The following is a 26,284-nucleotide window of genomic DNA, read 5'->3' on the forward strand; positions in this document are numbered from 1 at the left end:
TTACTATTACCGTACAAAAGTTTAAATTCATTTTATTATTTTGAGAGAGCTCGTGCAGTTTTGCGTTGCCCACACAAGTAAATCGTGTGGGGTGAAGAAGAACACCGCACATCCAAAATCCAACGAAATCATCAGCGAAAAAAGGTAACATTAAAACCTTACAGTGCCTTCCACAGTGGGACCACAGCACAACTATCACGCACACTATAACTTTATGTTTTCTACTACCACCACTACTACGCCGCTAAACAGCGCTATGCTGTTGTGCTACAATTACTATCACTATTTCATGCGGCAGCCGTACACGCAACGAATCGGCGGAATCCGTCTCCGGCGAGAACCAACAGCCACACCGCACCAGCGGGCAGGAAACACACAAACCGGCAACGGCTGTGTGTGTGTGCGTGCACCAGAGTGAGACTACGCGTAGCCCCAACCTAAAACCATCGACCTTGCGGCACAGGTCCTTAACACGGTTTTGCTCAGAAAGTTTCTCCGCTCAGGAACGGAACGGAACGTCGCGAAGCATACAGGGAGACGTACTTTTGCGTCTCGCGGGATTCTCTCGCATTTAGTGTTCTTTCGTGTTTCATTTATATGGCCCACCACCGCCAAGGTGTGCGAACCGATCGAGGCAGCAGAACCAGTCAGTCGGCTGTGGCCTCAAATTACTGGTATAGCTGGCCAGAGATGTCAAACATTGCGGACGGTTATCTCACGGCATCATTGGTGGCAAATCTGTACAACACAGTTTGATGTAGGAGGAACAATAAATAGCTAAAATGGTTTAAGCATATGTTTTGCGACTAACATACTTAACGCGCATCATATCTGCTGTCCATTACTTAGGAGATACTCTGTCAAGCATCGAACTAAACAAATTCGATAGGATACTTTGGCAGCTGTCTATAGATCCCTGTTGATGATTTTTTTTGGGGCCGAATTTGTTTTAATAGTCCGGGAGAGGACTGACTTTCCAACTACTTGGAATCGGCAGTCTAGTAAGCCATTAAATGGCCGGCGATGCCTAAAAGGTCGTTAAGATTAAAAAAAAAACTCATCGAATGAAAATTTGCGATGAATTCTATGTCTAATGCGATCTTGACAGAGACTTGCTTGACAGAGCATAGCCAATATTCAAGATAATGTTGTCTGTTTTGATTTAACCACTGTACGATTGCTCGTATATTTATATAGGATATTAGGCCTGATTGTGAAAACCAAATGTCTTCTCAAACGTCACACATTTATCACTTTGGTATTATGACTTTCCGTTTGGCCACCCGTTTGGCTAAATCAGACGTTAAAAAGTCGATGACAGATCTTTGTCAAACGGAAAGTAAAAAAATTGCATTGCCTGAACCAAACGGAAAAGCGCGTTAGACCAAAAGTTTTCCGTCAGTCAAGTGCAACGAAAAGTATAATTTGCATTCATAAAAAAAACAATGTTTAAGCGTAAATCTATAGAAAGGTAATATATATTTTACGTGGATATGTTATGACAATCATATTAAAGTCGTTTTAGTGATTTTATTTGATGGTTTGCAGGAATTATACTGAAGAAAGAACCACCAAAGTCCGTCGCGAAAAAGTGTCCACCACAAAAAGTATATTATTAAAACAAACTTATTCATTAGTTATTCTAAGTGAGTTGATTCTATTCTAAATTAGCAATAAAAGATAGGTATAATTCGACTGAAATCATCTGTGAATGTATGAACTGAGTAACCTGTGCCTGTATGAATGTATGCAAAAAGTCGACGAAACATTCGTCGACTCTACCGGGAGACCATAATACAAATTTGCTCTCCGTTTGGTTAGAGTCTTTCCGTCGGAAAGTTTTCCGTTTGGCTTTGTCAATCAAGCCTATAATTTGGAGTCGACAAATAATATCAGATTTCCAACATAAATCCCGTTAATGTGTTAAACGAAATCCTCAAAACAAAAATTATTACAATGCAATCATTTTAAGTTTTAGTATTACGGCTCGATGCCGTATTCTCAGCTCTTCTTGAGCTGATTTTGTACACAATTTTCAATGCATTTCTTCCTCGTTTTATGTCTTAAAAATCCTCAAAATTAATATTATTATTTTTCACCTAATGCCCAGTGCCTAGAATCCGGCGGTGATGCGACAGCGGTTCCGGTCTTCAAACGGCTGGACCGGAGTTGAAATCCAATACGGACCGTGTCCACGTAGTGAGGACTGACTATCCAACTACGTGGTATCGGCAAGTATTCATGTTAATTTCTCTAGTCTGATATGGTGGACAGCAGGTTGTTCCAAAAGAGATATCATCCAAAAATTGATCAGCATAAAGATGATGAGCCTTGCAAGAGTTTGACAACTCTGCCGCGAAACATTGCTGGGACTCATCGGTTTTGCAGTTTTGCCATATTCGACCACAGTTCGTCGAAGCTTCTAAAAGGAACAGTGATTGCTAATCGTGGAAGGTTTTTCCTTTTTTTTTTTTTTGTTTTGTTCTAAGCATGGCAGTTCAATTTTTGGGGCCACATCTCAACCCTGATTGGAGGCGAATGAAGATCGAAAAAAAGGAGAACCGCTTTAGCTGAGGCGAGCTAACAACATCGCATGAAGATGATGATGAGCGATGACCAAAACGGAACGAAAACTATTGTACCGCAAAATGATTGTATAGTTTGAGTGGGAATTTGATGTTCAGCTCTCTGCCAGCGCCTCACGACATTGACATGCGGTCACCACCTAAAACCTCCTTCCCCCCGTGTTCCGTTCGAACCGAGCTTGAACGAACGTCAGGGAAAAGCGTTCGCAAAAATGGGATAGAAACCCACCAAGAACCGGCGAGAGACAACAAAAAAAAGCGAATGCCTGGCCAGGTAGGCCAGGCACACACTCCCATAATAATGGCGTGGATTGGACACGTAAGTAAATAAATACATCCAAACGCACGGAGGAGCGGATATTGTGCCCCATCGGCGTGTTTCAGCCGCTTGTTTTTCGCTTCATTTCGCGTCCAGAGGGCACACAGCACATCACGGTCGCAGAGTCTCCCGCGGACTCTGCGCACACATGTTTCGCTATTGCCTGTCGCCTCGTACGATTCCGGAGAGTCTAATCGCGTGGAGCGCGTAAGGTGCAACTAAGCAACATTGCTTACACGCCGACAGACAGAAAAGCGGGCAGGCAGGCCACGCCGCCCCGTGTCCCCGGTGTCTGAGGTACGGCGGCCGCCAAAGATTAGAAGGGCATATTTAGCGATTTCAGCGTGAGCGTGTATTGGTGTGCTGGTTGGGTACAGTCGGTCGTTCGGTCAATTTCCCATATGCTGCTGCGTGTGTTCTTGACGTTGGCTTTGACCCTGTCTGCAACTGAAGGTTTTGGGAAATGGATCGTTTAAAGTTTAGAACCATTGTGCTGCGCTACCGCTTGTCTTGTGCATCTTTTGTCCGGGTGAAGTTTTTTGCCGATGGTAGGCGTTTTAGCAAATTATGCAAATCGATCGATGAAGCATAATAAAATACCGCAGGTAAAATAGAGAAATCGTTATACAAATGTTGCAAAGTTGGGGCAAAGCGAAGTTTTTGCCCCACCAACTTGGATGTTAAATTTTTTCTCCATACTAACTGTATGAAAAGTGGTGATGCTGTAGACAAGAGTAGACTCTACCCCTACTTGGATGTGCAGTTTCTCCGTATTCATGATATCTGAACGACCGACGTATTCTCCGATATCACACATCAATAGGCCTGATTATCTCTTACAAACGAGAAAAGTCTCAAGAAAAGCTAGTTAATGCAAACGGAAAATAAATTTTCGTTATGAACCCGTGCTTGTTAGAGACAATTTTCGTTCAGCAATTTTTTAGTTAAAGTTTCAAAAGTGATCTGTCAAAGTATTGAAACCAACAAAACCAAAACGAAAAGTGTTAACAACTGTTCTTGTTGAGAAGATATTTTTCGTTGTAGCTGATGTTTAGGATACCAAAATTATTTTTTCAAATTAGGTGAGCGATGATGAAAGACCGGAAGATCTTACTAAACAACGTCGGCTGCTTCGTAGTATGTTCGATCCTTTAGAACTTTAACTGAGTTTATTACCTCGGTAGCAAGCTTCCAATCGACCAGATCTCACTTCGCACGTTTGTCGGTTGAAACTTACGGACAATCCTGGAGGACCTTTTGGCAGGAGTGCTCGGGCTTCAGATAAAAACTGTCGTCTCAAGCGTTGTTAGCAAATGCATAAAGCATGGGCCATGCGGTAGGGCACATCAACAGGTACCTTGCATGAAGGATGGACTATGCTCGAAACGCTTCCCGAAGTGTTAAGATATACCCCGCAGTTTTGCATGGTTTAACAGATCAGGAGCGTCTATTTGCAAAACACGAAAAGAACTGAGCAAGAGAAGAAGGAAACATTAAAGTTTTCTAATAATTCTGTAAAAAACTGTAAGGATAATGGTTTAGAGGAAAAGTTTATATTCAATTACAATCCCATAAACGAAATAGCACATCCGCTTTAAATCGTTGTATTCCTACATGCATCTTTTCGCACATAGTCGTAAGATTTTGCAGAATTCCTAACGCTTCACTGCTCCAAAATTTCAAACCCATTTCAACTCCATTTCGTGACAGTCAACAAAAAAACAAAAGTCAATTAAGATCATAAAACAAGCTGCTGATGTTGGATCAGCAGCAAACAAAAGGAGGGAACAACGAAATAGCAAAAATTTTGGTTTGAATTTTGATTCCACGAAACGCGGTTGCGATTGAGTCGAAATACATTTGTATTTTATTCTTAAATTGTTGAAAATCATCCTAAAACAAAGGATCACCACTGCACCTCCCCCAACAGGGGGGAGAGTTCCGGGCAGAGATGCAAAAAAGAGCAACGATTGAGATCATAAAAAATCGCTTTGCAATATAAAATCCCATGCGAACGCACACAAACACACACACATCTAAACGATCTGCAGCAACAACAGCCTCTGCAGCTCTGCCGCTGGGTCGGACGGAATCCGTGAATCAAATGCGCATGTTAATATTATTTATGGTGGCAGTTTTGAAAGCAAGAAAACAACAACAAAAAATACACCAAACACACACACACACACACACGATGTGAATCATGAGTATAAAGAAGAGTTATGGCACGAAGTAAAGCCTAGGCCCTCCCTCCCACTGCATACACTCTCGCGACTGAGAATGGTTTCTCGTGGAGGGAAGAACTTAAACAAACCCGATACGTGAATTGCTGTGCCGAAAACGACTCATCAACGGCAGGCATACGATACATGCCCACACCGTAAGCAATGGATCAGTGGATCTTGGAAGCAGATCGACAAAACTCCGAAACTTCGAACAAGAACCGACTCGCTCGCTCGCTCGAAGCAGCTGCTGCTAGATTTGGAGAAGAGGAATTAATGGAAAGGAAAATAGCGAAAACAGATGAGCAGCAGCACACTTCACCGCAGAGAACGTTTGGTTCGGAATCGGATAGAAATGATTTATTCTTATTAGATTGTAGTTTTTATTGTATTATTTCCTTAATTATTTAATTATAAATTCGATACCTTTTTTGGGGCAGAACGTGACCAGAAAGAATTAACTTTTGGTAGAAAGAAAAATGGAGACTTGATATAAGCCTTTAAAAAGCCTAACGGTTATGCCCGCTCGAGATAATTTTACTTGCAAGTCTAGGAATAACTTCTCCGGACGAGGCGGACTTGTACGTGGGAGGCTACATATGTTTCTGGCCTAGGCCACAAGAAGTGTTGCAATTTGATATTTTTATTCAAAAGTTTGACATTTTGGAGCATAATTTCACTCACAACGTGTTGTGACGTACGACCAACATTTGTGATGTTTTGTTGTGCCTGAGCACATTGATACCGTTAAAGATCTAATTGAACAAGATCGTCACCTGTGACATAGTCCGAGATAGAGGCATCTTTGGTCATTTCTTCCACCAGCATAAACACTATTTTGAACAAACAAGGTAAAAAATCGAAAAACGAACAACAGAAGACGGATCATTCTTCAACATTACAATGAGAGCTCTCGCACATCGCCTCAAACCATCGCTTATTTCACTGGCCAAAACGTCGAATTGATGGGTCATCCCGCCCTTTAGCCCTGACTTGGCAATGACTTCTTTTCTTTCGCGCACATCAAGAAAAAAATGCGTAGTCTACGATTTTTGTCCCCAGAAGATGCTGTTGAAGCGTTCAAAAATCACGTTTTAAAGGTATCTCAATCAGAGTGGAAAAAGTGCTTCGACAAATTGGTTTGAGCGCATGCAAATATTTATAAATCGTGCTGGAGAACACTTTGAAAAAAAAAAAAACACAATTTTTAATGCTAAATAATAGCAATTTAATGTTTGATGCTAAATAATAGCATTAGACCAGAAATACAAATAGCAGCCTACCTAGTAGAGGCGACTCGGGAGCCGGTCTTCAAACGGCAGGACCGGGGTGCAAATATTATTCGAACTGTTACCCTGTAGTGAAGACAGACTGTCGAATTACTTGATATCAGCAAGTCTACTCAATATTGGATTGTATAAATATTCGATGGCAGGCTTCACTTAGTAGATCGTTAAGCCAAGAAGAAGAACAACTCTTCGTGATATTCACAATGACACACATTGCTTTTTAAAGCGTCAGACACACTTCTCTCTTCGACAAATATTGAGTTTTTTAAACTACTATTTTACTAAAATTAGCATGTTCAAATTAATCAACTGTTTAGATATGTTTTAAAGTAAAAACACTCTTTTTTAACATATAAATTAAAAACTAAATATTTCCCCAATATCAGTTAATAAAAACACATTGTGCATTCAACAACGGCAACAGTAGAATAGCCTTAATTAAAGCAATATGATTCACCACCATCAGGAAAGGAGTTCGCAAATTAAATCACCATAAAAAATCACAAAAAAAGCTAAAACATAAATCGTTACAGAAAAAAAGCACGCACTCACAAGAGTAAAAATCTCCCTCACGTCGATAATGATCGATAGTCTCGGGCTGCTGCCACTGTATCACGGCGATATTCAGATGCTAGTAGCTCTAGGAGCTTGATATCCATGTTTAGAAGTGGGATATAAAAATTGCCTAAATTGAATTTACGACACACACACACACATCGACCATCGCAAACGATCGATACACACAAAATAATAAATGTGACGGTCGTCCCCGGTCATCGTCTTGGGCACATGGTGGTCTGTTTCCTGTTTCGTTGTTCCTTTCGCTAAGCTAAGTCAAAAGACCACTAGGAAGAGCAGCGGGAACGAGACTTTTTTTTTGTTGAGAATGATCCTAAAGTAAAGAAGCAGAGTATCAGTTGACGGCGACGATCTTTGAGGTGGTAGAGGAGTTCTGCTTCCTTCGTACGATCGCAACTTCGAACAACAAAATAAGCAGTGAAATTCGAAGGCGCATTGTTCAGGGGAATCGCGTTTACTACGGACTCCACAAACTCCTGCGATCCAGAAGACTCCAACAACACACGAAATGCACGATTTACCGGCGCTTGATACGTCCGGTAGTCCTCTATGGGTACGAGTCTTGGACTGACTGACGATGACTGACGGAAGACGCCAATGCCAATGCACGCCATTTTCGATCGGCAGGTGCTAAGGACTATCTTTGGCGGTTGGGGCTGGGTCACGTGATGAGGATGCCGGACTCATGCCTCACCAAGAAGGTGCTCATCAGCGACCCGTTCGACACGAGGTGTAGAGGAGCACAGCGAGATCGTTGGCTGGATCAAGTGGAGTCTAACCTGTCGGAGATCAGATGAAGTCGTGGATGGAGGGCTGCAGCCCTAGACCGAGTTTCCTGGAAACTAATTGGAGACCTGGCCATGTCGACGCGACGTGCTCAATCCTGAGCCACGCCAAGAAGAAGAAGAAGATCCTAAAGTTTACAGATTACCTACTCGAGAAAAGGTTTAACATATTGATAATAATATCCTGCAACAGGTGAAACCAACGTGCTTGGTGTGACGTCTCTGCATTCTTCCGGAAAGGATGACAAATACCAAATGTTAAGCTTAGAAAGCCTGCTAAATATTGTAGGTAAAAAATTTCAAACATTTCAAGAGCACTTTCAATGTGAGAATATTAATCATGCCCATCTACAAAAACGTTACCACCCTTTAAATACGGGAGCTACAATATCGAAAAACTGTACAACCTGTTGTTACTCACCTTGCCTTGGTTGCCGCTTCGGAGGGGAGAAATAAGTTTAACCAGCAGCTAGCAGCAACGCGTATTCGAGTGGGGGGATGCGGTTCGGAAAAACCTAACACGCACTACCTAGAGCCGGCGACCATAATTAAACCGCAGAGAGGCGCTAGAGCAGCACTAGCGTCTCATCATTGACCCAAATAAAGAAATAGTGTGTTGTTTAAGCAGCTGCTGGAATATCAATGAGGTCTGTAGGAATGGATAGCACCAGGCACAGCAAATGCACGGATCAACATTATGCCGGTGCCTAAACCGGTAGTAACGTACGGTGGTGGAATGATAGAATTTTGGGAGTTTTTTTTTTTCTATTTATAAAATAATCATACAGTTGGGAAGTAGATTTCGAAGCATTTATTGCTTAATGATGGAGAAAATAGACTAACTTCTGATGGCAATGAACACAAAACTACGACCAAAAAATCAATGGATTAAATTTTGATAGTTTAAGAAGCATTCCTGGCGGGCCTATGCCTGTAGGATGGGACTTTGACAGGACTCCCATAGAAATACATGGTGTGCACGATACATGTTACACTTGTTTGAAACCTGCCACGAAGATTTTGAGGCTCTTCTACAACGGAAAGATCATACTAGGCGGTCGGATTGCTTACGGAACGACGATTTCTTCGACATTTGGCTAAAAAGGGCTTAAGCATAATTTTTACGACTTAACCACCCCCAATGGCTGGCCTCCCAGCTCCCCAGACCTCAACCCGATGCACTATTTTGTGTAGGGCATGGTTGAAAGGGACACCGAACATCCTGCAACACAAAAGCAGAATTAGTGCAAAAAATGTAGGGCCGCAAAAACGGTCTTAATAACCCAGGGCTGTGGTAGTCCGCGGGCTTTCTCCAGGTTCCGAAAGTGGATACAGGCGGTCATCAGGATTCCGAGGGTGGTTACTTTGAGTAATTTGTGCAGCCAACATGGTAAGCTAAATTTCGTAAAAAAAAATTTTTTTTTCTTATTTGCATCATAACAACAAAACCAAAATTCATTTCCCCCAGGAACTGTCAAATTTATGAAAACATTTTCTTAAGTTCTTTCTGAGCCTGTACGATTAGTTGCTTCATCGTCGGGAAGCTGAATGTGTAAAATCCTCCAATAAAGGAGCTCTTGAAAACGTTTTTAGTTGCTAGTCAATTTCAATCTTTTCTCATTCAGCATCATGCCGACCGTCAGTTTGTTATTTGTTATTTTATTTTATTGAATTTAACAGACCATATGTGGACCCCTTGAAGCGACTTTTTTAACGTTTTACATTTACAGCTAACTCATACATATTTACATAACTAACATAACAAGTAATGGGCCGCACTGTTTGTATACAATTCAGGAATGCAGAGCGCGGCAGGTTCAAAACGATCACACACCGCGTTGAATGACGAGGAACGGATCAGAGGCACCAAAACGAGTACGACGTTCCCCGTACGTCAAGAAGTGATCCTAGCACGGAACGATCTAGCCGGGGCGTACATGTTGATCACTCTAGTCCACCTGGACAATCCCGCAAAAACAAACCGAGTAAATTTACGCTGGATGGATTCCAGGCGAGCCAACGAGCGTGCGGATATGCCGGGCAACCACACCACGGATGAGTATTCCACCACGGACCGAACTAAGGAGCAGTACAGCATCTTAACGGCAATCAGGTCGTTAGGATCTCGCGCCGTTAGCGACGATGTTCTCTAGCTGTTCATGCAAGCTCAACTTACCTTCAAGGAGCTTGGAGTTTGATTCATTTGTGAGTGATGCTCGCAAGGACAACTTCATCTACGACATCAGAACTTTAGGTAATAATGTCTAGGATATGCTTCTCTGTTTGTATTGTTATTGAAGTTGGGATCGAATTTTTAGGATAGCCAAACCACCAAGTCACAAAACGATATTGGCTGGCCAAACTCTATCTTATACGCTTCCGTCTTTCGTTAGCTGCTCGATATTGAGCATCTCTGTGCAGGGATAAAACTCATAGTACACGCACAATCTATTATAGCAATTATCTCGACTATTTTCGTCATAGCTACTCGAAATCCATCGCTAACTCTGGTATATTTTGTATGTGCTAAAGAAACACAATATATTGGACGAATAGCTAAGACACATGGTCATTAGAAGTTCCTAATATCAGCATTGACTTAACAACAAAACAACTTAATAACAAAAAGAGTTGCAAAATTTTACCCCATTTTAATTGCATTAAAATGGTATAAATTTTAACACTTCTGGATTTATTCATTTGAATGCTAGAAGCGTTCATTTGGTACAACAAACACGTAATACATCCCTCATTAGCTAATTAATTATATTAATTGAGATGAAACAGATTTCACATCAAATGAAAAACCCCAGCTAAATACACAATCTGACATTCCTTTACTACCAGGAAAAAGAGCCCCAAATGACATTTGATAGTACTCCACAAGAGCAGTTGTAGAATGTAGGGATCCAAAAAAAAGTATAAAAACAAACCAAATGGTAAGCTTCCGGACCAGCTGAACCAAAGCGTTGTAACACAGGGTTGCCAAAAAAACCCCCCCAGAGTTCACTGTGCTGACTGTGAACAGACGACAAACGGGCACACTACATGGATGTGAAAAGTGAAAACACTTTCCATCAGCACACAGCTGACGAAGGAAAAAAAGCCAGCTAACAATTGCAACGGTGTGCTAGAAAAGCAGGTTCTTAAGATGTTTACCTTTTCGGTTGTAGAGAAAACTTTCAATACGCATCTGCGCGGCTTTAAAGTGCATACTATTTTTAAACCATTTTCTCACCACCACTAAACGAATCGGTTCTATCTTTACCGCTTAAATATTGCGATTGGGATGGATGTGTTTCGCAGTGATACTTTTAATGTTGACCTTCACCAATCTAGAGATGCGAACACACATAGCGAAAAGACCCAAACACATGCAGGAAATGTGGGGAAAATCCAAATTTAAACAAAAGATTAGTATGTTATTAAGATTTTCTATTTGGAGTAAAAAAAAACAAGAAGGATCGCGCGATTAGCAATAACACGATCAATCCACGAAAAGAGATTAGATTAGTTTGTAGTTGTGTTCCAAAAACATAAAACACTTAAAGCGATCACCTATTTGGTGAGTGTTTTTCTTGTGGTGAGGGCACTCACCGAACACTCACACTGATGCACGCACACGGAGTCGGAAAAATTGCGTACGTCTCTGAGAGAGAGAGAGAGCGTGTGGAAAAAAGAGAGTGAGAGCGACGAGAGAGTGTAGATTTTTAAGGGTGGGTTTGGTAGGAGGGCAGATTCGACTACATCATCATATTGCATACCAACCACCCCAAAAGCATCGGCATCGCAACGGAACGGGGCAAAATATAATACATGCCAACGCAACCGGTTCTGTGTTGGTATGTTGCTAGGTAAATTACGTAATTCTTTTTTAGTTGTCCCGTAAAATTTTCTTCAAACATACACACACACATGCTTGCTCTCTTTCTCTCTCGCTCTTTCTCTTTTTCGACAAGCTCGATGCAAACACACTAACGTTCAACTATTTCTATAAGGTGTTTTTTTCTGTTTGAGGTGTCTATTAATCAAGTTGTTACAAATAACCATTTATTATTTATAAAATTAATATTTTGAACATAAATCTAGGAACAGTTATTCATTTATAATTATTAAATATAAATTAAAATATAAAACTCAAACAGTGTGCCGGAAACCTGTCCGCTTGTTTAACACACACACAAACACATATATTTTATTGTGTTTTTCTTTTTGCTGCCATTTATTAAATTATACACCTAGCGCTTCCAATAGGACCCGGGATACGAAATAAAAATCACGACCTACACACGGCCATCCAAATCATTTAGTTTTATATTATTCTCTCCTTCGCACAGCCGACTAACCACACCAATATAAAGGGGGTAGGTGAGGGGGGTTGGGTGGTTGGGGGGTTGGGGGGTGCATGAAACCGCAACCCGCGGGGCTGACTGACGTTTTGCGAGCGAGCGGTGCGCGTGAGTGCTTGAAAACGAAAAATTGTGTAACTCCGGCGGCACTCAAGCGCTGTGCTGAGCCGTATTCAGCGTAAAAACGCAAACACAACATTGAATCTACCACACACACACCCACACACATAAGTACACCAAATTGTGATATCACCGCATACATCAGCGTAGCAATATCCGTGTGGAAAAGGAGGAAAAACTTTGTATGAAGGGAAACAAAAATTAAAACATAGCTCTACACACACACCAACGCAGCCTTTCGACATACATCGCCGGGCTGATCGATCGTAGTTAGCCGTGAAATGCCACCCCATCCGGCGGGTGGTGTATGGAAGCAGCACCATAAAACACTGCTAAGCGATCATTTTCTATCTGGCACCAACCACCCAAAACACACGTCTGGAGAAAGTTTTTCACTATAGCCTAATAGACAGGTTGCATACATAAAAATGCACTTTTTGTTTTTCAACATAATCAATCTCGCGAATCGACACGACTATGTAACCAACGGGAATGTGTTGTTGTTGTTCGTTTCTAACTGGATTATGTCGCAGCCCTACGACCACTACTACCACTAGTTCACCGGAGGCTAAGTGTGAAGGAGAGTGTGTGTGTGCGTAAAACTCGCGACAAAAATAATACACACGCAAAAAACAAAGCGGAACAGAAGAACGTCACGTCGAAAATAGACTGTTCTTGCGGGGTTGGATTCCGGAGGATCCTTGAAAAGTACGAAGTAAAAGGCTAGCCAACACATAGTTACGTTCGATTTTTGTTCGTTTTAAAGTACGCAGTAGAAATATGTGAAAGTAGTAGTGCTTTCTTACCTTTACGATTTATTTGCATGCTACAACACAGAAAAGTGGGATGAAAATCTCGTTCTCCTACGGTATCCGAACGTTCAACACATGCAAAATTGCACACAGAACACACACATACAGTTGTACGCGATGTCTTGAAAACAACACAACAGCTCGGCAGTAAATTCGTGATCGTATAAAGTACTACAATCTTCAAAAATTCGACACTTTAATCCTGTCGGGAATCTGATTTTGCCCAGCACAGTTGAACACAAAGTGAGTAACGCACTTTAATGTAATTTTTTTACACATAAATGTAACCCTAATTCACTGTTTTCTGCTTGTTTTTCTTCAACTTATTTTCCAAAGTTGTTTTTCAATTCGTAAACAGTAAACTCCACCAGCACCAGACGCACAATCGATTCACCACAGGGATGAAAACGTACACAAATACATCGCACCACAGAGAACGCACACATATACACCGCGTACAAGATGCACTCCTACTCGTACCTTCGTCACACTGCACGTATATGCTCACGCACGGATGCAAGTGCAAAACATAAATATTATGAACTGCTCGTACACTTACGCACACATGCACCACACAAAACTCCTGCTCGCGATGAGATCTCGATCGAGAGTACTCTCCTTCGTCACTTTTTTTTTGCTGCACGCACTTTAGCACCTTAGCACTGAAGTTTAACACCGGTGTGCTCACGCACGCACGATCGAATTATACACTAAAAATTGCAACTAGAAAGTCGAAAATTCACGATCACACCACACTACAGCGAATAGAAGAGAATTCACCCTTTTGAGACATTTGCTCACGTCTCACTCACTCTCACTGTGTGTACTACGATTTCACTGCATACGCATGGCGGCTATCAAAACACTTCCACAGCTCGAACCGTCGTGAATCTATCGTCATTTCCATTATTATCATTAGCATCGAGTAGAACATTTTGTCAGGTGCGTGGCCGCGCGTGTGTGTGTCTATTTTGTCGATCACATGTGTATGATATCACGCCGATTAATGCGAACTTTGGGACGCGAATTGGGAAAGTAAGTAAAAACCACCTCCTAGAGGACGCGTACCAAACAAAACAACACCGTTGTGTATCGTGCGCAGCAGCACCCGTCTACATACTTATGTGCGTGTGTGTGTGTGTTTTTATGCTACTTCTGCTGCTGCTGCTGATGTCTGTTCTTCCGTTGCGTATGCTGGAATGATATTTTGTATCGGAAAAATAATTATACACACACTCGGCCGCTTGCTGCACCGTTCCACCTGTGTACTTGCGACACTTGGGCTACCAACGACGACGACAACGGTGGCAATTAAATGATATACTAAAGCTGCTGCTACACTTCTCCCCCCTGGGGGCGAATATATGCTTCTTCGTAGCAAAGCGCTGCCTCCTTCGATGGTTTCGTGTACGCACCCGTGTGTCCGTTCGTTTCGGAAGGTTATTCGGGGGTTTGTGTGTTTGTTCCTCTCAACACATCACTATTTTACCGATCGTTCGGTCTCTGTCTCCGGACTACTTGCGCAATTTTATGTCTCTATATGCACTGGAGAAACCCCCCCGACGTGCACCAGAGCACCCGGGGTGCTTTTCCAATGAGGTAATGTGCTCTTGGAGGAAGCCAGCAACGAGCGCAAGGATACCTTTTCCTTCCACTAACACAAACTGCTGCTGGTGATGCAGTTTCGTGCGTTTGTTGTTTTGGTAATAAAAATCCAAGCTCATCAGCCGCGATGATGATGATGTGGTTAGGGGTGGCGATGACAGCAACGGCCGCGGAACGGAGAGCGGGTGGGTGTGTTTTGCAGTAATCACACAACTTTCCCGTAACAAGGCGGACCCGTACGCGTCTGTTGGAAGGAAGCAGGCGAAGGTGTACGAAACACAATCTCCCTTTGGAACCACCGAAACTGCGTCGAATGGGAAACCGATGATGACGAACGCGCGACGACCACCAAGAACACGGACACACAATGTTTTTTTTTCTTTGCTTCTCGCGTTTGCGTTACTCTGCTGCTTCTTGTCGATTCCACAAACCAAGGTATTCAAGGTTCGATTCCACTAGCCAGTATCTCTGGCACAGTGCACCACTTCTTTCACGCCACTGTGTGCTATCGTCGTCGGGACTACGGAGGGGAAAAACAGTTCCGTTCGGCGTTGGTGGATTTTGCAAATTAATTACTTTTGTCCCAGTGTATAAATGCACAAATCTACGCGGAGTACAAATACGACGACGACGACGACGACGACGAAATCAAAACGAATATGGCCGATAATGAGCAATACGGTAAAGTCGAGCTTTCGTGCTCGATTTCGATTTTCAGCGTATTCGAGCATGTGACAAGTTTGCGTTCGAGCAGAATTGCTCAATTTGACTGGTATCGGACAGTGGTCGGTTGGAGAATTGCTCAAATGGAAATAAAAACTTTTTGTTTTAATTCAATTTATTTGGTGATTTAGTACGGTATTTCATGCCTTTCAGTTGATTTTAGTTTAAAGCAAGTTTTAAAATATAATTTCACGTTCACACGATTTGCATAAATATGAACTATTAACGGTTTCATATAGCCTTTTGCTGTGAACTTTTTTCAAATTTTGTACAACTTTCTACTAATTTTTTAATGTTTTCTTCTTCGCTTATTCGGAAGATGCTTTAACGGGAATATCAGAGAATATTATAAGAAATATATAATCGGATATTAAATGATCCCTTTTCAGCAAACTACCTCACACCGTTTTCTTCCATTCAACACTTTCGATAGCTATATTTTTTACATGCACCGCTTAGCTATGCGTTTTCATTACTCTGTAGGATGGAATTGCAGTGTAGAGCACGTCAGGGTGGGGAATTTTGCCGCTGCTAGTAGTAGATCACCTCGTATTGCAATTTGCAGAACGGTCAACGATAAATCCCGCAATTGAAACAAAACCGGAACGGAACTGATAGGGCGCTACCGTCGTCGTTCGCCTTTGACGGTCTTCCGTTTTTCTTTCTTTTCCTCCCGTAACTGACGTTGCTTTTCTCGGTCCTGCTTATCCTTTTCCTTTTTCAGTTGGCTTTCTAGTTTGGCCTGCTCGCGTTTTTCGCGCGCGAGTGCTTGCACATCAGCAAAGTTGGTGTTTTTCACCAGCTTTGGATCGGAACTGGTGGCACCTCCGCCTCCTCCTTCTTCGTCTTCTTCGTCTGGTTCACTTTCAGAGAGCTGAAATTGGAACGGATTTCGTTATTATGCTGTCCTGCCTTTACTCTCCACTGTCCCTACTAACTACCTGGCTGTATTGCGACAGAATCTGTTCCTTGATCCGTCGTTCCTCCTCAGTGTATTCTCGTTCCACTTTTGTCGCTAGCTTTTGTCCTTCCAACAATTTCGCTAGCTGAACCTCAACATCCAGCTTGGGTTTGGAAGATTCTGCTTCTTGGCTGTGGCAAGTTTTCCACTTGTCCAGTATCTCTTTGATGAATGGATCCAGATCGGTTTCCTATCGCCCAGCATTAGACATTATCGATGGGGGGGACATGGGACAGAAATAGCCGATGTTTGTTAGTTCGTTTGCTAAATTTATACCTCTCTCATCATCATCGCCAGCACCATCATCACCACCAATCACACATGCACGGATTAGATTGGCTGGCCTCAAGTTTTCGCCCCCGTCCCCAATACAATCTCTTCGCAGCATGCAAAACGTACAATAATTGCGCTAAGGATGCCCTCCAAAGCTTCCACTTTTTCCTCGTTGTTTTCATCGCCCTCCAGGATACCGGTAATGTAGGAACCGAATACGCTCACATCCGCCTTCGAAGCACGCAGCTTGGAGCTAAGCCAACTGTTGAACTCGGCCACCGCACCCATCTCACGGTTGTACAATCGAGAACACGAAGTCCTGTGAGACAATGATTTGTCTTTAACTTTATCCCAAAAGATTATAAAAATGTGAAAACTTTTTGCAGAATCTTTCCCCCGAACCACACACACATTCTCTTTGTTGACATCGATGACAATTCGAAAGCATACATAACTCAAGGTTCAGTGCTTGCATGTATGTTTAGCGGGGGATTTGACGCGGATATGTGAAAAACAGTATTGAAACAAAGACTGTATACGCTATGTTATGATATTTGAAGGATTCCTTTACAGGGTGGCAACAATTTCAAATGAAATTTGAACAGATTTTTATAAATATTGGGGTTTTTAAAATAATAGTGTTGTAAACAAGCGGTGTTTACACCGACCGCTGCTGTCATTGTCGGAAGTTAATTCGTATTTACGAAGTTGTCGGAAGAAAGCTTCGCGGTCGGGACAACTGAGTTCCGCGGTGAGTGAAGGACCAGGACGAGAAGTAGGTTCATAGAAGGGCTGAACAACGCGTGAGCGGCATTAGTACCGCTAGAAAACCAGAAAATAAATCAAACTAATTTTTTGGTTCGCTCCACTAAATAGCGTTCCTAACTAATTAAAAACTTTTTTTACTGTGTTTTCTACAAATAGTCTTTTTGATGTCAATCAGTGTTCGGTAAAAGATTTGGTAATGATTTATCATCATTGTTATGAATCAACATTACTTGTTTTGATAGAAGAAGACAGACTTTTGAAGTTGGAAAACAATTTCAATATGAAATCAAGCGTAAATATTCAAAAAACAAATATTTTTGATCACGTTTGAACGTACTTTGATGATATTTGTAATAAATTATTATCCGTGAAAAAAGCTTTATATGAATAATCATCATCAAATGCATCAAAGCATCAAATAAAATCAACTTCAGCTGCACCACATTTGTTTTTGATACCACTAACGAGCGTGCTCGCTGAATAGAGGGTTGTGCTGAGTTGTTATTTATGACCGATCAGCATTGCGAAGGATATAGAAGGTTCCTACTGATAGAAACCAATCAATTTAATAGAATATTTATGAAAAGCAAGATGACTAGAACAATACGAATGCTGTTATGATGAAAAAAATAAATAAAGCATGATAAGAGCGCGGACCACCAGAAATTTCTTAGACACACCTGCTGAAATCGATGTTGAACTGTAAAAAAATCTCTAAAATACGATTTCAGTGTTTTCTCCTTTGCCTCCTGAGGGTGGCTTGTGTATGTGCCGCATTCTCAATGCGATCTCAAAGCGAGAAAACTTCACAAACGCTCACGAAAATCCATAAATGTTTAGAATGAATTAATACACAATTTTTTTTTTTATTTACTTTATCGAGTCATCTAAAAAGCAGCAATTAAAAATGAACTCGTATACCTTAGCATTACATAAACCAGATTTTTTTTAACACTCCTTAATGCTCCCTATCCGTTAAGGGTTCGCAAACGCAGCTTTGTTTGAATAAGGGTGAAACGCAGCACCAGTTCGGGGTTGCGATGCTCGGCTCGCATAAGCTTTCTCTTTTGCACTCGTTAGCATGAGTGGGAAGCTTGGGCACTCGGGTACCCGAGCCGAACGCGAGACGGCACCCGTGCGGCAATAGCAGCCACCCCTACAGCACAACAAACCATCGTACGCCAGTTTTATTTTGCTTTCGCGTGACGGCCGGCGAACGTACGAACGTTGCTGCTAAACGCGCATCACCACCTTTTCCAAAGCTCGTCGTGCACGGGGTGCCAGTTTACGTAAAAAAATCCGCCGGATTCAATTGATCGCTACTATGCTGTATTGCAGTACAACACGCCACTAGCTATCGGTACTCTGTAGTTTCAAACATATGTAGCGAATTGGAAAGCAGCAGAGTGATCTTTGAGTGAATTGGTGCAAGTGCATTGGTGAAGGGAAAATTGTTTCCTAATTCCGTGCAGTGTGCACACGTGAGAGTGGTGAAAAAGTGAAGAATATCATAACACGCACGGAAAAGTTCATCGAGTCGGTTTGCAGCTGATTTTTGAATTTCATGCCGGTCAGTGATCGGTTGATGTCACAACGCGCGTGTTTCCAGAATCGTGCTAAACGTGGGCCGTGAAACAAGCCTTATTGTGTGTGTAAGTTATGTTTAGTTGCGGCTGGCATCTTCTTCAACATTCCATTGTAGCAACGTTTGTTGCGTGCGAGTCAGTGACCACATTATAGCCTTCTCGCGAGCCAGCGAAAAGCAGCAAACAGCGAGCATTCGAAAGCTTTGTGCCGGGCGCGCGCGGGCTTTGGAAGGGAACATAAATCAAAAAGGTTTGTTCAGCCTTTTTTCTTGCTTTTCTTCTCCGGGAATCTCCTGAGAAAACGATTTACTTCGTTTTCTGCCTTCCATCTGCTTTCGTACTTAAAATGTTCTTTGTGTTGGGATGATGATGATGATGATGATGAAATGTGTGCGCAGTGATCGTCTGCGAATGTAGAGAGGGATAAGGAAAAGCTAACCAAGAGACAAGAAGATGAATAATAATCAAAACAAACCAACTGAAATCCCTTGCCAGGAAAGCAAAAACCAATCGATACAACGATTTGTGCAAATTAAAAACAAGACGATCGGGAATCGGGCGAGAACGTCGGGAAGAGGACGAGTAAAAGAAAATAATGCATTGTGTGATAATTGACCCGTTCGATTGCGGTTTTTATGCTTTGAGCTTCCACCCTCCTCCCACTTGTGGATGCATTCGGATTTGCTGCATTGGCATCGGCATTGGTGTAATGCTTTGGAAAAGAAATTACTGCCGGGAAGAGATAACCTTTGCCAGTCCATCCATGTGGTTATCGCAAAGGGAGCAATTGGTATGCAATCGAACGATTTCATTTGTGTAGCGTTGGTTGAGAATATGAATTCTTTGAAAGTTTCCTTCGCTTGTCGATCGTGATCCTTCTTGATCTTGTTCGAATGTTGATAGATCGCACAGCGATCATTTTGGTACCGATCGAAGCATATCTGTCAGACTCATCTTCAATATAAAGTGATCAAAATAAGATTATAGCTACCATACAAGATAAAGAAAATAGACTAATTCAATGGCTGTGTGATCTTACACTACAGATAAAAAAAAACATGATAGAGTTATCAAGTGATTTGGAGCCGTCCGTCTGTCAAAAGCGTTAAGAAACTGCAATTAAAGAATTTTCAAAATTGTGAGGCCTATCCTGATCGACGAATTTTACTCCTTGAAGTTCTCCAAGATCTTCGGACATCGAACAATTTTGTACGACTCTTCCCATGTTGCTGAAATGGAATGAGATATTTCAGGCCGTATCATTATGATGCCACTAAGAATTCGTCCAGTCGGTGAAGAATATCCAGGAGAAGATGGATATTGTCATCCAAAATACGCTTGTCTGGAACGAAGTCATCCATTGGATGATCCCGTTGCGGATGGTTGCAATCATGTAATGGAATTTTACATTCACTGAGGGAGTTTTGCAATCAGTCACAATTTGAAGAAGCAAAAAAGCCTTATAGCTTTGATGAACTGCAATTGAAGAGTTTGAAAACTGTGAGGCCTATCCTGATCACCAACTTTTATAATGTTCAAGTTCCAAGATCTTCGATTTTCGACCAATATTTCAGACATCCAGCAGTTTTTAACGCCTTTGTAATGTTTGCAGAAACTGGAGACGATATTCTAGGCTATATTATTATGAAGAACATCCACAACAAGATGGACATTGTATCCGAAATACGCTTGTGCTTGTCTGCACAAACTTCTGAAGTCTTCGGAATTGGAGTCCTAAAAGAGTTTCGAAAACCGTTTAGGGTACATATATTTTTGACGCTGGACACGTCGTCGATCGATGAGGCTCCAAGCTGACTTCAAAAGCGATCAATAGTAATTTCTTCTAACTGAAACTTTCTTTAGAGAACCTTTATACAATTACTCTGTAGCAAAGACAGCGAATCGTTTGCTCAATAATCCTCACAAAGACGACAGGCATAGCTGAACTGCGTGGATGTATGATTCGTCTAAAATTTTATGCATTTAAATCTCTACAATAATTTCCCTGCAAAAAGAAAACAGATTCATTTTTCAAAACATCAAAAGAAACAATGCAATTTCTCCGCACACAAGTTATTGCAATTGCTCAATACACCACTTCCCATTTCAAACCGACTGCAATGACTTCTGCGAATATCAAATGTGAAACAAATGTTCAACACATGGTGCCCCGTTTTCACTGCTCAATGTATTGCCGGGGCACTGGATCATGTGCCCTGGAATGTGCCGTTTACTTCCGCTTCTCGTTCTGTCTTCCTTTCCGGACGGTGGCAACAAATGTGTCCCGGGAGAGGTTTACAGCGCTATGGCAAATTTTCTTTTACTCACCTACGGCGTTCGGCGGCGTCACGCAGTTTTTCGGCCATCTTTCGGCTAAAGAAAGCGAAGGAGACAACACTGCATTTGGCGGTGTTCTCTGAGGGCGGAAACGGGGCCAAGCATACCAAAAACCCATCCCGAACCGATCTCTGTGACGGTGTGCGTTTTTAACTGTGCCGGCCCGAAAATCAAACCCCTCGGGCCGGAAACAGGGGAAGGGTAAAAAAGGAAAGCCCAAAGAAAAGAAAAAAACCAGCACAGAAGCCCATCATCATGCAGAAGAGAACCAATTCGTGAAAAGAAGCGCGTGGAACTGGGCCACCCGAAACCGAAACGAAAAGGGAAAAGAAAGTAATTCGCTCGCGCCATCCGCCAGACCGTTTTCATACATTTTGGAAATCATACATATTTCGGTACATATTTCTGCACACCGTTTGTCTTGTTTTTCCTTTCGAGGCCATTTTTATGCACTTTACGCATCGTATTTGGTTTTGGGATGCCATAAAAATGTTATAGTTTCGCCTCCCTACGCCGTGGTGGGCAAATGCGTACTCTCTACTTGGTGGTTTGCTTTGTCTTTTTATCGTTTTTGTTTTGTTTTTTCCCCCCCACCCGATATCGATCGAAACATGTGATACAACAAGCACAGCTAGCCGTAAATTCGATGCAATGAAAATGGCGTCGTAAATGGTTGTTATCAGAAATTTCCATCTTTCCGGAAAATTGGCACGAGACAGACGCTGGCAATTCATCGGCTCCAAATGGTCAGAGTTACTTTCTATGGTTGGAGTTTTCACAGTTTAGAAAACACTCTGATGAACGCTGCCAGTCGCTTGTATTGAAGGAAAAGGGATTATAGTTGGAGACTTGATATATAATTATATTTTCGAACATCAGTTGACAAGCCTGTAAGTTTCAATTGTTAAAATTTAAGTTCATTTCGAGCAGCTCTGGTCAAGAAATATTTTCTTTTTAAAGTTTATTAGATCTATCAGCTTTGTCGCTAAATGGTACCTGGCCCTATTGACAAAATTGCCTTAATAACCACTAATGAGTGCTTTTTAAATACAAATTAGCGTTAGCAGTGCTTTAGTCGGCGAATTTACAAAGATTTTGTCAAAAGGGGCAGGAGATATTTATTCACCTTTTGCCTACTGGCTGAATTAGACTTGAAACTAAGTTTTGGTCACCCAGCTTTTTTTACGATCGTTAAATGCACCAGAGTCTCACCAAAGAACGTCTGAGGAACTGGTGACATTGTCATTGTCGTACCTTGTTTCCATGCGTCAAAATCTTATTGCCTGCAGTGGAGAAGACACTGGATAACAGAGCCATTATTATACAAAATTCTCTGTTCAAGTCCTAGAATTGTATCAGAATAGATCATCATTCAGAATAAACAACTGATTAGGCCAGCAAAAGATCATATACGAGGCGATTGCGTTGGCATTCGAATAGACTCTCAGCTAACATTAGCCATCAACAGATGTATTTTTTCGGCAAATCAAGATAGGGGACCATGAGAATCGTTTTGACGCAAAAACTGAGGAATAACTGATCACCAATGACTTGGAAAATTGTCATACAAAATATTTTAGCTGAATTCTGAGCTAATTTAAAAGATTCTTGGACGTCTGGTACGCTCTTGGAGAACTTCAAGCTATTTAGTTGTCTGTACTAGTCTTTTAATGTAAAGAATGGCTGCGATCGCTTTCGGGTTCGGGTTTCACAACAATTGGCTACAAAACTTGTCACATACGATCGATCGGAGTTGTCGTTGCCAAGTTATCAGATTGTGCTGAAGAAACCTACCTCAAAAGTGCATCTTACAGCCCGGCATGAAGAATGTATCATCATCCTACACCCTTAGGAGACGGTGTTCGTGCATTAAAAGCTACTTAGTTACGGATTTTAGATTGCCCAAACCTACCCGTCCCTCGTACACAAAATTCAAGGACAACTAGAGCTCGAACACAGCCAACACGTCATGCTGCATTTGTCCAGCACGCAACCACAGAAGAGACCTTCTACAATGTGCCCCAGCGGGCATACTTTGAAAAAAGACATACCCGTGTATTGTAACGGCTGCTTCCGGATGGATTTATACGCAGTGACCGCAATTCCGCAGGGCAGCACGGTTCTGCGGCTTATCTTGCTGCAACTACTGTGTGATACACAGAAAGCGAGTTCTTAGCACGCGACCCTAAACACACTCCCATAGGCCACGCTTCCGGGGTATGGTTTGGGTGATGGCGTAACATCCCACCACTCCAACCATCACTCATCTAATCGAGCCGTGTTATCGTGTGCCTGTCCCGCTGGTGTGTGTGTGTGTGTGTATTTTTTTTTTTTATGGTTCCAAAGGCAGGCCCGATAATGTAAGAAGCCCCCTTTAGAGAAGCGTGATGGATTTTTATTTTAAAAAAAGGAATTGAGCGTGTGTGCACACTGACACCTAGCATTGGTGTTGATTATGGTTGGCCAACTTTTGTTTAAGACAATAAAAACCGGACCGGAACAATCATTCAAAACAGTGAGGCAACAAAAACAAAAAAGAAAAAGCAAACTTCCAGCCAAACCCTCGCGAGGAGAAGGCGTAGAAGTTTTATGTGCCAAAGATAAAGAGTGCCGAGAGTACGCGAAACTAAGCGTTGCTTAAGGAAAGCATAACACAGAAAGAAAAACGAAACCATCGTAACCCCAAATGTTTCAGATCTTTTTGGCCCACAGAAGGCAGATAGACGGCCAAAAAAATAAACAGAGTTCGTGTGTTTTTTTTTGTTGCTCTGGCTTTGAATGCATTTCTTCTGGTGCGGGAGTACGCGTCCGGTGGAAGCTCTACTAGCTTCCACAGCAAGTACAGGGGAACAGCAAAGAAACATCACCGCACAAGAAAACTGATGAGCGAAATTTTCCGAAACTATTTTTTTGCTGCTGCTGCTGCTCGGTGGGACACAGGGTGAGTTAGTGGCAGTTAAGGGGTAAGATTCATCTACGTTGCGCCATTTTCGGTTGGGTGGAGGTAAAATACGGCCCTCCCCGCAAGAGCTAGAAAGAAGGCATAATACCTATGGCTCGCTGCCTGATGGTCGTAAGAAATGGTGTTTATCTTCTTTTCTTTCGCCACCTCCGGCAGCGGGTTCAGTCTTCCTCCGAGTGATCACCGGCGTGGAAATCGAGTGGAAAACTGAAGTTGTACCTGACCTTAGGCCCTTTATTGCGGGCCCTGGTGGATGGAAACGTTTTTGGGAGTGCGGCGTGTAGTAGTTGTTCCTGTAGTTATTCGAGATTTCAAACAAAAAGGTTTCTTTTGAGTACAATCTTCGTTAATTTGTGATACAATGCATTGTGATAAATACATCTATATTTTTGGTGTATTTCTTCAAAAAATTGTGTTCTTCACCCTTCTTCTTATTCTTTTTCTTCTTCTTCTTGATGCCTAACCTTCTTGCAGTTGGATAGACAGGCTTCACTACGGGGAAACGGTCCGGATCTTGGTCCTTTTTCTTGACTTAACGTCCGTAAGCTCATCCCGGTAGGCCAGTAAGATCATGACGGCCTTCAACTAGAATACTGGTTTTCTTAACTTAATCGATACCTGTTTATAGTTAGACGTTCGGCCATTATCCCGCCCACTTTCCAAGATATTTGATTTTAATAAACGAATGCATTTTTTCACGAACATTTGATAGTACACCGAAGTCGTACAAGAAATTATCATAAAAGCTCGTCCACAGTATAAGAATTGTTTATCAAATCTTAAAGCTCTTCTTCTTCTAGGCTTAATGACCTTTAAGGTCACCGATCAGGTTTAGTTTGATGAGTTTGTTTGGTTACAAATTATTGGTTGAAATCGATTTACGAATCCTGCTTAAGGTCACGCCGATCGATATCTCGTTGTTGGATAGGACTTACTGCGAGGCAATGGTCCGACGTAAAATTTTCCTACCCTGTTCATCCTTCTTGAATATGAGCATTTAAACATTTATGTAGAACAAATCAGACTAGATGGTTATATCAACAAAAAAGCAAATATCAATATTATGAATAGGTCCTTATGGTTAAAGTTATGTACAGATGCATCATACAATACAAAATACTATTTTTTCGTGATCCAAAGCGAAAAATAAACATGTCATAGATTTGTCAAAGAAATCACAAAGATATCTCTCTCTCTCAAACACTTTTCAATCCGCATCAAACTTGTCTGCAATACAACACACCTTCGGCTACGAATTGCACTGAGTTCCCCAACTTTGGTGATTTACTCAATCGTATTTCTTTCCCTTTTCTCTTCCTACCCAGGGCGGCCAGCCAAACCGCGGCAAGTGAGAGCAAAGATTAGACTGCGTTGATTAAGCTGCAAGTTGCTGCGCCGCTAAGGAAAGCAAGACACGGCACGAAACAGTGAAAACAACCAAAAATCTCACGGAAGAAACCGACGTGTGCGAGAAGTGGCCGTGATCACGCGCGCGCGCAAACTCTGACGGCAAAGTGCTGCGCATGGATGCAACCGTGAGCGCATACAACACGTGCAGAGTGTGGAAGCGATAGCACCTTTCGCGGTCGGTAGTTTGGTTGAAGCAAAATAATGCAAATGGGTAGTGAAACCCATTAAAAGCAAGGAAAAGGCACGGCCAGACAAAGCAAAACACAGGCACGGCCGGAAAACTTCCCCCAAAAAAAAAAAAGAAAATCGCACAAAAATCCGCCCCGATAGTGAGCCGCTGATTACGACGATGCTGATGCGGATGGTAAAATGAAAAGAAAAGAAACGCTTCTCGAACGCTTGCTGGGCAGCTCTCGCATCATCTTATCAACGAATCGGCACATCAGAAAATGATGATTAAATAACGCGGCGATTGAGGCGAAAATTATCTGCGCGAGTGGTGGAAAAGGTGAAAATTAAAGTGATCGAAACAGCTAGAAAGGTGGTACGGGTTGGATGTGAGTTGTGAGTCGCTTGATGCTTTCCGATTGATTTTGGGC

General features: G+C 42.1%; 2 protein-coding genes across 2 annotated transcripts in view; both read right to left on the reverse strand.

Annotated features, from left to right (window-relative positions):
• The window catches only part of LOC126564774 (lanC-like protein 3 homolog), a 205,702-nt gene that overhangs the window by 131,890 nt on the left and 47,528 nt on the right, over positions 1-26,284 (reverse strand). The gene's annotated exons all lie outside the window — the stretch shown is intronic.
• Positions 16,008-16,910, reverse strand: LOC126565412 (coiled-coil domain-containing protein 43). Its single transcript, XM_050222587.1, has 3 exons — positions 16,749-16,910; positions 16,330-16,539; positions 16,008-16,262 (listed from the first exon to the last, which is right to left on the reverse strand). Exons 1-3 carry the CDS (start codon positions 16,908-16,910, stop codon positions 16,011-16,013), a joined length of 624 nt encoding a protein of 207 aa, XP_050078544.1. The 3' UTR covers positions 16,008-16,010.

The sequence above is a fragment of the Anopheles maculipalpis genome, chromosome 3RL (assembly GCF_943734695.1).
Source record: "Anopheles maculipalpis chromosome 3RL, idAnoMacuDA_375_x, whole genome shotgun sequence".
In the NCBI taxonomy this organism is placed as follows: domain Eukaryota; kingdom Metazoa; phylum Arthropoda; class Insecta; order Diptera; family Culicidae; genus Anopheles; species Anopheles maculipalpis.

Bases quoted from the DNA above. Each gene is read 5' to 3' on its own strand.
- LOC126565412 (XM_050222587.1), bottom strand. From the start codon at position 16,910: ATGGGTGCGGTGGCCGAGTTCAACAGTTGGCTTAGCTCCAAGCTGCGT. The intron at 16,540-16,748 runs GTACGTTTTGCA...GCTGGGCGATAG, and splicing joins GCATCCTTAGCGCAATTATT to GAAACCGATCTGGATCCATT. The intron at 16,263-16,329 runs GTAGTTAGTAGG...TTCCAATTTCAG, and splicing joins TTCTGTCGCAATACAGCCAG to CTCTCTGAAAGTGAACCAGA.